General features: G+C 35.3%; 1 protein-coding gene and 1 pseudogene across 1 annotated transcript; both read left to right on the top strand.

The window, feature by feature from the left end:
• Positions 1–688: 688 nt before the first annotated feature.
• Positions 689–3,773, top strand: LOC101252032 (SEC1 family transport protein SLY1-like; annotated as a pseudogene).
• A 402-nt stretch (positions 3,774–4,175) lies between these two features.
• ICDH1 (isocitrate dehydrogenase [NAD] regulatory subunit 1) lies at positions 4,176–12,274 on the top strand. The gene is made up of 4 exons (NM_001247437.2): positions 4,176–4,849; positions 10,594–10,833; positions 11,434–11,512; positions 11,651–12,274. Exons 1-4 carry the CDS (start codon positions 4,322–4,324, stop codon positions 11,923–11,925), a joined length of 1,122 nt encoding a protein of 373 aa, NP_001234366.2. The 5' UTR covers positions 4,176–4,321; the 3' UTR covers positions 11,926–12,274.
• Positions 12,275–13,618: the final 1,344 nt, after the last annotated feature.

The raw sequence follows: 13,618 nt of genomic DNA, 5'->3' as shown, positions 1-13,618 counted from the left end.
AGGCAAAGTGATTGTTGTTTTGTTGCATAACGTTCAACAATAAATCTTGTATATGATTTTGAGTTAATATTTAGTTATTCATATAATTTTATTTGATTGAGATTTAGCCACAACAATCTTAATTAAATGATATTATATATTATATTTTGAATAACTAAAGGAAATAAATGTCTAAGTGATCTAGACACAACAATCTACTTTATATATCTATTTAAAGTTCAGATGTATGCGTTTGTAAAAATTCGTCATTTCAAATTTATTCAAAAATAGCCCAATTATAGAAACGTACAAGCAAATTATACAAACTCACCCGCGAATTATACAAACACGTGAATTATACAAACAATACAACACAAACAAGATAATTTAAACCGTAAGTATAACTTGTAAATATGCAAACTATAGCTATTAAAGTAAGTTCAGAAATAAGCCATAAAATTTAAAATAATTACATGTTCATATCCTAATCTAAAGATAATATAGTAAAATTAGTTTGGAGCTATATATTGCAAGAGGAATATGAATCTAAAGGGATATATATTGAAGAATTTTCACAAATAACCACTATAATAAATTCAATTAAAATGACACAATAGAAATCTACTTTTGATATTCAAATTGAACAAGGCCTAGTTAAGTTAATTAAGTGAAAATTAATATCAACTATGAGTTAAGCCTTTAAACTACCTAGTCATTTTTGGCTAAAATCTCAACCGAGGAAGTACAATTTTTACTGCACAAGGAACAAGCAAAGTGTATACTCTTGTTCAAACCCCAGATTAACATCATCGTCCCAAGTTAAAGGAATTTGCAGTGGATCTCAAGTTTGAAGAAAATGGCGCTCAATCTTCGTCAAAAACATACAGGTAACTGACTGTTCAGCACCTAAATCTATCGATTTTATAGAATGAATATAGCCATATAAACTTTGATTTTCAATTGAATTTTTGTTTGATTTGATTGTTCAGTGTGTATCACGCGGATGTTGAATCTGAAACAGCCGGTGGCACCGCCAACGAGGAGGTTTACAAAATCCTCATTTACGATCGGTTCTGTCAGTACATTTTATCGCCGTTGATTCATGTGAAGGACCTCCGTAAGCACGGTGTTATCCTCTATTTCCTCATTGACAAAGATCGTAAGCCTGTTCCTGCTGTATATTTCGTTCAACCCACTCATCTCAATGTCCAACACATCATTTCCGATGCATCCAGCTCTCTTTACGATTCTTTCTATTTGAATTTTTTGTCTTCCATTCCTAGACCTTTGCTCGAGGATCTCGCTTCAGGTTCTGATTCAATTCCATCTTTACTTACTTTTCGTAAACTCTATTTGGATGGTGCTTACATTATTGTTTCATAATGAATCATATTGATTTAGTGAATATAACCTTTGCAAAGATCACGACATTTTCCGTCCTTACATAATGTCATACTCAATAATTTAAATGATACTTTTTGTCATTACCTAACAATGAATTTAAACGAATAAATTTTAGGAAATAATCAAAACAAGTATTGAAACTATCAATACAAATAAAATGCAAAGGGTAACAACCATCCAAACAAAGCCTATGTTTTTGTTGAAGAGTCCCACATTGAATGAATAATTATGGGTGAACTTGGGAAATCTTCTCATCCGGAGATAGCTTTAGGGGAATGACTCGCGAGAGAAAAAATGGTTATTTTGGGAGGTGTTAGGTGTAAGACATTGTATCTGATTTGTTTGATATTAGAAAGAAAAAAGAAAAGAGTATAAGTTGAAGTTCAAATTTCTATTGTTTGTACATGAATCTTGTTTGGAAAATAAAGTTGAATTTTGTGAGCCAAGACCATGAATGTTGTTTGTAAAATAAAGTTAGATTTTGTGAGCCGAGACCATGAATCTTGTTTGAAAAATAACGTTAAATTTTTTGTAAGCCAAGACCATGAATCTTGTTTGGGAAATAAAGTTAATTTTTTGTGAGCTGAGATCATTATTTCACATGTAATATTTCTCATACCTATTTAAATTTCAAGATTGAAGTTTTGAAATAATAAACAAGATAGTCACACAATTACTTGAAATAATTTGCAAATATTTCAACTTGTTGAGTGAGATGCTTGTTTTTTGCTTCAGGTACGATTAATTCAGAGTCTATTGTAATATCGCGAAAGTGCATGATCAGTACTTGGAGTTTGCCACACTTGAGGATAATTTGTTCTCCCTTGCCTACAAGAACTGTTATCTTCAGTTAAATGATCCCTCAGCTGGGGATAAGGAAATTGATGAGATTGTTGAAAAATTTGTGAGTGGGTTGTTTAGTGTGTTGGCTACTCTTGTTGTTGTCCCTGTCATCAGGTGCCCTGGTGGTGGGCCTGCTGAGATGGTGGCATCCCTGTTGGATCAGCGACTGCGAGACCATTTGTTGGCGAAGAACAATTTGTTTTCAGAGGGTGCAAATTTCACCAGCTCATTTCAGAGGCTAGTTTTGTGTTTATTTGATCGGAATTTTGAATTGTCAGTAGCGATACAGCATGATTTTAGGTATAGGCCACTTGTTCATGATGTGCTTGGGTTGAGATTGAACATATTAAATGTGCAAGAGGACAAGGGTGGCATAAAATCCTACGAGTTGGATAGGTCTGATCCATTTTAGATGGCCAACTGGTCATTGCAGTTTCCAGAGGTTGCATTAGAGATAGAGTCTCAATTGGGGAAGTACAAGAAGGATGTTGAGGAGGTAAATAAACGAACAGGTGGGAGCGGCGGGACAGAGTTTGATGGAACAGACTTGGTTGGCAATACTAAACATTTGATGAATGCTGTAAATTCCCAACCTGAGTGGACTGAGCGAAAGCAAGTGATTGATAAGCACACGAATATTGCTACTTCATTATTGGGTGAGATCAAAGAGAGATCCCTTGATTCGTATGCTAAAAAAGAGAGTGATATGCTGGTGAGAGGCGGGATTGATCGTAATGAGCTCCTTGGAGTGCTCAAGGGAAAAGGGAGTAAAGCGGATAAGCTGCGTTTTGCTATAATTTATCTAATCTCAACTGAAAGCATGCCACAATCTGAAGTCGAAACGATTGAAGCAGCACTCAGGGAGTCCGAGGTCGATACCAGTGCTTTTTAGTATGTAAAGAAGATAAAATCATTGAATGTCTCTTTTGCATCTAGTAGCGGTCATCTTATCTTCTTCTTGATCCTCGTGCACCGAAATCAAGCTCTGCATCTAGTAGCGGTCATCTAAAAGGACCATTTAAAGAAGCTATAGTGTTTATGATATGTGGTGGAAACTACGTGGAGTATGGAAGCTTGCAAGAATTTGCCCATCGCCAACAGCCAGTCAAGCATATCATATACGGGACAACAAAATTTCTTACGGGAGGTGAGTTTATTGAGCAGCTTGGAGTACTCGGGCAGAAGATGGGATTGGGAAGCACTATAGCAGTCCCAAACCATTGATAGGCATACTACTGGTTTATCCACCATTTGTGTTTCTATATCACTGTTGTTCACTTTACTCAGCCACCTAGCCAGTCACTCGAAAAGCTTACGTTGAACCTAATAGTGTGTAATGTTGATAGCGCTAGACTTATAGTATTCGATAGTGAGGCGTACTGGTCTTTAAAATATATGAATGACTTCCTTTTCAAATTCTGAGGTTTTGATTTAGGTAGCTGTACTATAGCCCATACAGTTTGTTTCTTTATGGATTACCTACTCTGTCACTCAAAATTACTGTTTATGGGTCGAATAAATAAGTAAATCCATTTTTTATTTGTAAACCTTAATGCATGTAGCTTGTTGCTCAGCGTTACACAATAAACTGTGAATATTATTATACCAAGTCAAAATAGTACAAATTAGGGCGCATTCTATTCTCAAATCTCAATTCCCTTGCCAGAAGAGTGTTAAAAGAAAATCTAGACCTCAGTGTTACTCTCTTAGGACTATAATTGAAGATTTATGATCCATCCTTTTTTAGCTTTGGAAAAAAAAGGAATAAAGACTTTTTCCAAATTTTATAATAAAACTTGAAATATTTTGAAATCCAAATTATTTACAACAATTTGACGAAAAAATAAATAAATAAACGGAAGTATTTTATTGTACAAACGGAATTGGTATCAGACGTTAAAAAATTACTAGTTGACATATTGCCCCTCCCTTTTCTCTCGTGGGCCGTCAGTGGTGAGTCTTCCGGCATCTCCTTTTTCCTCTTCCTTTCCTTCCCTTTTCCCCTTTCATCACCTGTCTCTTCCCTTCCCTTCCCTTCCCTCTCACCCTAATTTCCATGCCCCAATAGTCAAACTTCCTCTACCATTTCCGATCAATGGCTAAGCGAACCCTACCCATCCTCAAGCACTTCCTCACCTCCTCATCTCCCTCTCCATCTCCATCTCATGCCTTAACATCCGTTCGATCCGTTACCTACATGCCCCGACCCGGTGATGGCACTCCACGCGCCGTCACACTCATCCCCGGTGACGGGATCGGACCTCTAGTAACCGGTGCTGTTGAACAAGTCATGGAGGCGATGCACGCTCCTGTGTACTTTGAGCGTTATGATGTTCATGGAGACATGAAGAATATGCCTCCGGATGTGATGGATTCGATCCGGAAGAATAAGGTCTGTTTAAAAGGAGGGTTGAAGACGCCTGTGGGTGGTGGTGTTAGTTCTCTTAATGTTCAGCTTAGGAAAGAGCTTGATCTATATGCTTCCCTTGTTCACTGCTTCAACTTGAAAGGCCTTCCTACGCGTCATGAGAATGTTGATATTGTTGTTATTAGGGAGAATACTGAGGGCGAATATTCCGGATTGGAGCATGAGGTTGTTCCCGGTGTTGTAGAGAGTCTCAAGGTACTCTTACTCTCACCTTTATTCATACTTGTTTATTCTGAACTTGACTTGATTTCAAATGCTCTTGTGATTAGGATCGTTATTTCTGGAATTATATTCATGCAATGTCAAGTAGTAGTTCTTTTAGGTAATCAAAGAGGTTTTGGTGCTATATTGATATCAACCTTATCGTACACATCTAGAGTAAATGGAAATGACAGCAGAATGAAGTGACTAGAAGCTTGGATTAATTGAAAACCAAAGAGAATCTAAACTTAGAAGTTTCATCAACTGGATTTTGAAGTAGATTAATGCAACTGAGTGTTGAGGGTCATAAGACTTGTCTACTTTTATTCCCTGTAATGTAGAAGTTATTTTATTTTGTACAAAATTGCAAACAAGTTAAAGATATTGAAGGCATATCCTCGTCTTTTTAACGATAGTTAGACCCATCTAGGCCAAAGCTTATCCTTGTCGTGTGATGGACAGAATCATTCTGGATTAAATCAAATCTCCCCTTCCTGGATTTGAAGACCCAAATCCTCATCCTTAGTAGGATTTCAAATTGTATACCAGCTGAGTTTAGTCCCATACTTACTAAGATTTGACTTTGTTTATTACCCTCTCTGCAAATGGAGGTCCATGGTTGAACTCATTTCGTTATATTATTAAGATTGTTCTAATAGATGTTGGAGGAAAAGCCTAAAGAAACCTTAAATATATTCTGAGAAAGTCTAAACAGTGCTAAGCATCCGGTTCTGCTTACACCTTTAACAAAAAGAACTGTGTTTTGACAATTTCGGATGGAGACCGAAGTGCTTGTAACCTTATACTGGGCTCGAACAAGGTCTATGTTGATTGCCCATATAGCTTTAGTTGTAGGTCCTGCTGCAATGAAGAGATCAGAGAAAAAGGCGCTATTCTGCTGCTCTTTGCACACATTTAATCTGTTTTTAACTGCAAATTGATAGTTAACACCTTTCTGATGGTATCCGATCAAATAGTTCAGGTCACTGCAGAGAACCATCACATTGACTCTTATCACAAGCGGGGAAAACACTAAACTGTCAATGTCATAATAGATTCTAAGTGAAATAAAATTCAAAATAATTGGGGTTAGGCCTCTAGAGTTCCAACTCATCTTTGGGATTAAGTAGAAGTCAACACTTTGTCCTAATTCTTAACTATTACCTATGGTTGCTCAGTCAAGTGTGCCTGACCTGTGGGCTGTGGGATGATTGTGAAACTTAGAGTCATAACTTTGTATGGGCAGGATAGCTATGGATTTCACCTGCCTGATTTATTGAATAATTTGGTGTAGTTTGTTGACCAAGGAAGATAGGTGTTTATATAATATTAAACACCACTGCTAGCTATCATTTCATTTTTTTGGAACAATTTTCTTGCACTTCTAAAGATGCAAACAATGGGAACAGTTGATAAGATTTTGATGGTGAATTTGAGAATTTTATTACGCACCATTCAAGAAAAACGAAAAGTAAAAATAATAGGAACTTACATACAATTTATTTGTGATACTGCTGCATCCCAGCTGACTTCTTATTTGTGAAACTTGATCAAAAGAGAGCATGTTACTTCAACCATTCAACTAGGTGATCCTGATCCCTCAGATATTTTGCTATTTCTGTTTTCTTCATATTAACCAAAAAACAAGATGGTTTCAGTCTTCCAAATTTTATTCTAGCTCCTGGAATTGCTTATTTTCCAACTTGTTGCCGGCTCTATTGCAATACTGGGGAGCACTGATTGAATGTTAAGAATGAAATATCGAGGCCACAACTCTCAAGAGAAATTTCAGTTAAGTAGAAGATAGATTCTCCTCCTGCTGCTTACATAAGCAACACAAATTATTACAGCATAAACAACACTACTAAATACCATATATCTCCCCCTTAAGCTATCTAGTCAGACAGGCACCCACATCGGACTCGCACACCATAAAGAACTCTTTTCTGGTGCTCTAGATCCATAAGGGCCTTGAGTCACCTCCATAAAGTAGGCAGTAATATGAGATTATCATAACGTCATCTCGAGATGACTCTTTCCTCATCTACCTATCAACCTACCCAAACAGTAAGTGATCATACTTGTTATAAGTTACAACATTGTGGTGATTTCCATTCTAAACATAATACAACCATGAGGTGCAATTTTATGATGTCAAATGAATGAAAAATTTAAAATTTTACTAAGTTGAGTCATATTTATCCATAAATGTTGTTTATAAGAAGGGAAAGTACCATTGAGGTCCTAACTATCTTTTTGTGGCAACTTCTCCTTAAACTGTATAGTTTATTTTTTTCATTTAAAATGATGGTGGACATGGAGTTTAAGATGTTATTTGTCTTATATATTAAAGGCGAGACACATCGACGGCCCTCAAATTTGGCATAATATTTCATTTTGACACCTCATCTTGGGGACAATAACTAGCTCAGAAAACAGAGAAGCAATCATCGGACTTTGTCTTGAAATTTCCATGTTTCAGGCATCATCTTCTCTCAGAAAGTTATAAGTGGGTTTATAGTTAACCAGAAAAAAATAAAACTATATATGACGACCTCAAGATGAGGTGCCAAAATGAAATAGTCCCAAGTTTGGGGGGTTGTCAATGTATTTAGTGGAAGAAACTATTTAAGTAATGGTTGAAAAGTTAGTATGCTGGAGAAAATTAAAGGTAAAAGCTCAAAGTTTGAATAGCTTTATGGATTTGAATTCTTAATAGTTGTAAGTTGTATAAAGATGGAATGGTGTCAAACATTTGGAAAGATCCGAAAATCAAAGAGTGTCATATATATTGGGACATTGGGAGTTTGTTTATCTTATTGACCCTTTAACTATTGGATAATTAGCAACCTGTCTGTAGCACCCCCTTTCCATTCATAGAGAGATCCGAGTGTCAAAATCAATAAAATGGCCCTTTCCTGTAAAATTCTGCTTGGAATTGTGAGAAAGTTTGTCAAGTACTTCTTTAAATGAGTAAATTTTGAAAGTTAGACAACTCTAAGAATTTAAGGTAAAACAAAGAAAATAATAGTTTCTCGTATTTTCTACCCCTTTCTTGCCTCTTTCTTTTCTTCTTCTTTGTCTTCACCAAGTGCTTTCTTCCTTTTCTGAATGCCATTTTGCTGCGAAGTCTGGTGGATCGAAAAGCTTGTAAATTAACACTGGCAATTTATAATGGATGTGGAAGTGGAAGGAAATAAATTTTAATTTATGCTAATGTGCCTTTTGATTTAAGGTGATAAAAAAAAAAGGAATCGAACAGCGGGACTAGTTCTGTCTTTTGGGTGGGGGGAGGGATGAGGTGGACCTAGAAAAAGATTGACAAGAAGAGGTAAAAGTGAAAATGTAATTGAAATAACTTTTTATTCACTCAAATGTGTTTTTTTTTTCTAAGGTAATAAAAAAAAGTTGAACAGCAGCATTAATTCTGTTTTTTGGGTGAGTATGGTTGAGAGGAAGGAGGACGACCTAGAAAAGGTGATCTGAAGGAGGGGAAAAGATGCTCCTGGAATGTTGGACCTTGAATCATTGCCAAGAACGGGTAAAAGTGATAATGTCAATGCCCATAAACTTCATAGTTGCTGTAGTGAAGCTAACTAAAGGTAAACTTGTCATCTTTTGGTGAGGCATTTGGGGAAAATAGAGTTAGAAGGAGTAAGTTGCCACAAGTTAAATAGTTGAATGAGCTCTGCGCACTTGTTCATATTGAAATGGTTCTATGAGAAAAGTGCTAGTGTTTTGTATTTGTTAGGGATGTGCCAGTCTCCTGTTAGATAAGTTGGTCATGTATAATTTTGTTTCTTACCAGATTTCCAATCTCCTATTTGATAAGTTGCTCATGTATAATTTTTTTCATTATAAGATGTCCAATTTGATGCAGAAAAGTGTATAGTTCTGTCAACATTTCTTTCTTGGTTGTTTTGCCTTAATGTATGAACAAACTCAGTCTTTGGGCTTCTCTGTTATTCTTCAAGAGTTTCTTTCTTACTTTAGCTTCTGAACATACTCTCCCAGTGTTGTGAAAAGCGCGCTTCAAAGCGAGGCGACCCTTGTGCGCTTTTTTATCTTGAGGCGAGTCAATCTGAAAAAAGCTCTCGCTTCAGATGAAGAAGCGAGAAGCGACCCTAGGCAAAAGCGCAATAAAGCGCGCTTTTTATAAAAAAAAAAAAAGCGACAATTAGGTTTTTTTTTTAAAAAAAATTAGGTTTTTTTTTTTAAAAATAATCTGAAATATAACCTTCTCTCTCCTCACGACTCTTTCCCTTCTTTCTTTCCTCGCGACTCTTCTTTCCCAATACTTCTTTCCCTTCTTTCTCTTATGACGATCTTGACTGAGGCTGCCTCTCTTCAACCTCGACCGCGACTGCAGGTAACTTTTTGTTCATCTCTTTTTTAGCTAATGTTTATTAGTTCATCTCTATGAGTTTCTTTTCTCCTGAAATATACAATCTTCGTCTGTGCTTCATCTCTTCATCTTTCTGAGTTTCGACTACTCTAGTTTTTTCTTCTTCTTCTCTTCTTCTCTTCATCTCTGCTGCCTGCTCTGTTTCTAATTACTGACTGCTGCCTCCTCTGTTTTTTTTTTCAATTCTTTTGCTTTTTTTTTTAATTTTGTGAGCAGTCTAGCAGCCTTGTTGAAGAATAGGAGTTTGAATCTTTGTGATTTAATTATGTTTTTGATTTTTTGCTTTATATGTTATGACTTATGAGTATTTTTGCCTATGTAATTTCTTTCAATCTAAGACTATATTACCTCTATTTAGTTATTTAATATTTTTTTATTTTTATACTAAATGTTGCTCTTTTTTAAAAAAGCGCGCGCTTCGCTTCACGCTTCTCGCTTCTGTGAAGCAAGCCCTCGTCGCTTTTTTCCGCTTTTCGCTTCCCAAAACACTGTACTCTCCTTTCACTCTTTTTGTCAAAATTTCTATGTTAAGGCCCAAAATATTACATTTTTTTGTTGTTAACCAGCACCTAACATATTCTGTGCAGCACAGACAAAGATATGCTGTGCCAATAGTCTGTGTTGTACTGAAAAGAACTCGCTCAGGTACATCATGTGCTAATCTGAATGATATTTGTCTAAACCAGATAACATTTCCTGGTTTTTAAGTAGTTTGCAAGACAGTTTAATTACACATCTGAAGCTAGTATCGATGTACAAATCAATCACTACAGTCTTTCTACCAGAGATCTGGTATGAGCATTATTTGCTCTTACCTTGATTTTTCTTCCAAGTTGGTAGACTTACTGTAGCGAGTAGCATTTTCATTAGATCAGGACCTAGCTCGTGCTTGCTTTTAGAGGATATATGAATTGTCAACTCCATCATCTGCTTGTTGCAATATTTCCAGTGCAATTTTGTTTGTCTCGCTGTTGCAATTTCCAAGCTGTGACAGATTGTTACAGTTTTTTGCCTTTTTCCAATTATCTTGTTGTGGAGTACTTGTTCAGTGATCCCTAAGTACTTTTGTTTGCCTGTGTGCGGAAGAGTTTCTTTCCCCTCTTTTTTATTTTTAATTTCCCCGTGGCTTTAAGTGCGAGTACATTATGGGCCACTTTTTCTTTGCTTCTTTCTTTTTTTAGGATAAATTTTAACCGCTCATGTTAGACCGGATGATTCTTCTCAAGTTCTTTATACTATCTTTTGCGCTTTCCAGTTTAACTTTAAGAGACATCCAACATTTTCTTTCCTTCAGATTCTTATTGTTATTTTCTTTGGTATGTGAATTTTCTAGGTGATGACAAAGTTTTGCTCAGAAAGAATTGCTAAATATGCCTTTGAATATGCATACCTCAACAATCGGAAGGTAGTGACTGCTGTGCACAAGGCAAACATTATGAAACTTGCTGATGGTTTATTTTTGGAGTCTTGTCGAGAGATCGCAAGCAAATACCCTGGGATCAAGTACAATGAGATAATTGTGGACAACTGTTGCATGCAACTTGTATCAAAGCCTGAGCAATTTGATGTTATGGTACAAGTTTTGCCTATTACTCTCTTCTACTTTAAGATTCTTGATTGTTCTCTTTTATGTTGATGTTTGATTCCTGACATGTTGAGTTTTTCTGCATGATGGTAAAGCTATATGCAATTTCTTCTCTATCTAGATTTCTCATTTCATCCTGAAAAAAACGGAAGTCTTTTTGGGGTTGGGGTTGGGGACAGGGATAGAGAGCTAAAAGCTTCTCATATAAGTCGGAGTATAGGAACCTGATGATTGCTAGGCTAAACATCACATGTTAGACTAGTTAAACTACAGTGCTGGGTTGACCTTTTAGCATATTTATCCGTTTCTCTTTCTCTTGCTATTAGAATGGGTAAAAGGATTGAGAGTTCCAGCAAATGAAAAGATGAAATTCTTACTTTAGGTTGCTGAAATGCGAAATATAACAGCACTTCCGTCTTGCTGACATTTAACGAGTATGGAAGTTTACAGAATAGATTTTGTAATCCTTATCCATACTGTATAGCAGGAACCTACTTTTGTTTCCTGTTCACTGTGTGTGCTTTTCTTGACATTACATTGTCACTAAATGTTTCAGTCTGGATATGAATTTGAAGTTGTATTTCACAGGTCACCCCTAATCTCTACGGAAATCTGGTAGCAAATACAGCAGCTGGTATTGCTGGAGGCACAGGTGTTATGCCAGGAGGTACATGTAATTGACAGTCAGAATTTGTTCTCTCTATATTGATGTGGATATGTTTCAGAAAAAATTCCTGCATATTCCATCCTCTCTACTCTGTAAAATGATCATATTCATCTTTTTGACTGGCTTCTTGTGGTTCAGGCAATGTGGGGGCTGACCATGCCGTGTTTGAGCAAGGTGCTTCAGCAGGAAATGTAGGAAATGAAAAGATACTAGAGCAAAAGAAGGCAAACCCAATTGCCTTGTTTCTTTCATCAGCCATGATGTTGAGACATCTGCAGTTCCCTTCATTTGCAGATAGACTAGAGACTTCAGTGAAGCGTGTTATTGCCGAAGGTAAATACATGACCAAAGATCTTGGTGGAGACTGCACCACCCAAGAAATCACGGATGCTGTCATTGCAAATCTGGACTAATTTCTAAACCCACTCCCATATCTTCCTTACTCGAGATTAGTCATGCTTCAACATGTTTTTAATTTATCATCCTTTCGACGACTTCAATTGTTCTCTACTTCTCTTGGTGCACCATGCCTTTCAAGATGGCACACTTCACAAAATAACGTGAATCTCCCATGTGGAAATAGTACTGTAAGAAAACAGGATTTTACAAGCTTATAGCCATTTATTTCCTATAGAATGTCTTTTTTTGTAATGAAGGTGAATAAATTTGATTCCAACTTTTGTGCTTGAGGCAGACTTCCTCACAAACACTTTGTATCGCTTGTTTGCCAAAAAAATGTCAAATGGTTCATTTGTTTGCTCCCTTTCCCGGCAAGCTAGAAGGACCGTCTTACTTAGCTATTATAAGAGTCGTTAGTGTGAGCTATAAGGTATAAATAATTTTAAAATTATGTGTATGAATTACTCTATACCATATTTAATTGGAGGTATTAGGTACTTATTGGATCATTTATTGTATCATTTTTGTCATAGTGATCGAATAACTTATTTTGAAATAACATATCATGTGATTAATTACTTATTCTCAATTAAATGACCTTTAAAAATGTATAATGCTTATGGATATAAGTTATGTTTCATGTTTTTTGAAAAAAAAAAAAGACGGTAAAATATGTCTGCGGTCAATCACATTCAACTTCAATAAAAGTTTCACTAAAATTAATTTTTTTGAAACAATAAATAATGAAAATTTATGATAAAATGTGAGCTAAATTATGTAAAATAAGTGACTACTTTCTAACTAACTTAAAAATATTCTCTGGTTACTAATTCCAAGAACTTACTATTAAAGAATATAGTGAAGTGAATAAAGTTACTTTTTCTTTAATCAAATGATTTGTATATGAAAAAATCCTTAATAAATAGTTAATCTTGGATTCAAACGCAAAATTTTATACGTGAAAATTTTAAACACAAACTATTAAGAATGAAAAAATATTTACCTGTCCGTCCATTCACAGCAACTTGTTTGATATATTTAGGACATGAATCCGACTGCTTTGCATGTTCTCCACCACCAACAATTATTCTACTTTTCTGACTCCTTCCCTTTTTATCTACATTTGGCCAAACTCCATATATGTGCACTTGATTAAAATAATATATATATATGTGTGTTGGGTAGAAGTACCGACTCTTTTGATTAGAGGTTTTGAATTCGAGCTTTAAGTATGAAAAAAATTCTTGTTAAGAAGTGCTATCTTTCGAATTAGACCTTACCTAACATAAATTTAAATTAATCGAACTTCAACACAACTAAGATATACGCTATATATAGTACACATTAAGGATAATTAATAATTAAAAGAGAAAATTACTCCTTTTGTTCATTTTTATCTGTCCAATATATTAAAAATAGTTGTTCAAATTTATTTGTTTTGTTTCAAAAAATAAGAGAATTTATTATTTTGTATCTACTTTACCTTTACTATTAAACACTATTCATTTTTTTTCATTTGGAGGACTTATAACTAATACGGCTGATATAGTAAAATTACTCATCTATTCATTGTTTCTTAAGGGGTGTGTCAAGTTTACCTTTACTTTTAAATACAATTCATTTTTTTTTTCACATTTAGAGGACTAATTTTTATTACGACATATAATAAAATTACTCAACTATTTATTGTTTCTTAAATGGTGTGTC

Source organism: Solanum lycopersicum, chromosome 10, assembly GCF_036512215.1.
Source record: "Solanum lycopersicum chromosome 10, SLM_r2.1".
Taxonomy (NCBI): Eukaryota; Viridiplantae; Streptophyta; class Magnoliopsida; order Solanales; family Solanaceae; genus Solanum; species Solanum lycopersicum.
The sequence above is the reverse complement of the archived record's forward strand: the minus strand, read 5'-3'. Positions and strand labels throughout refer to the sequence as shown.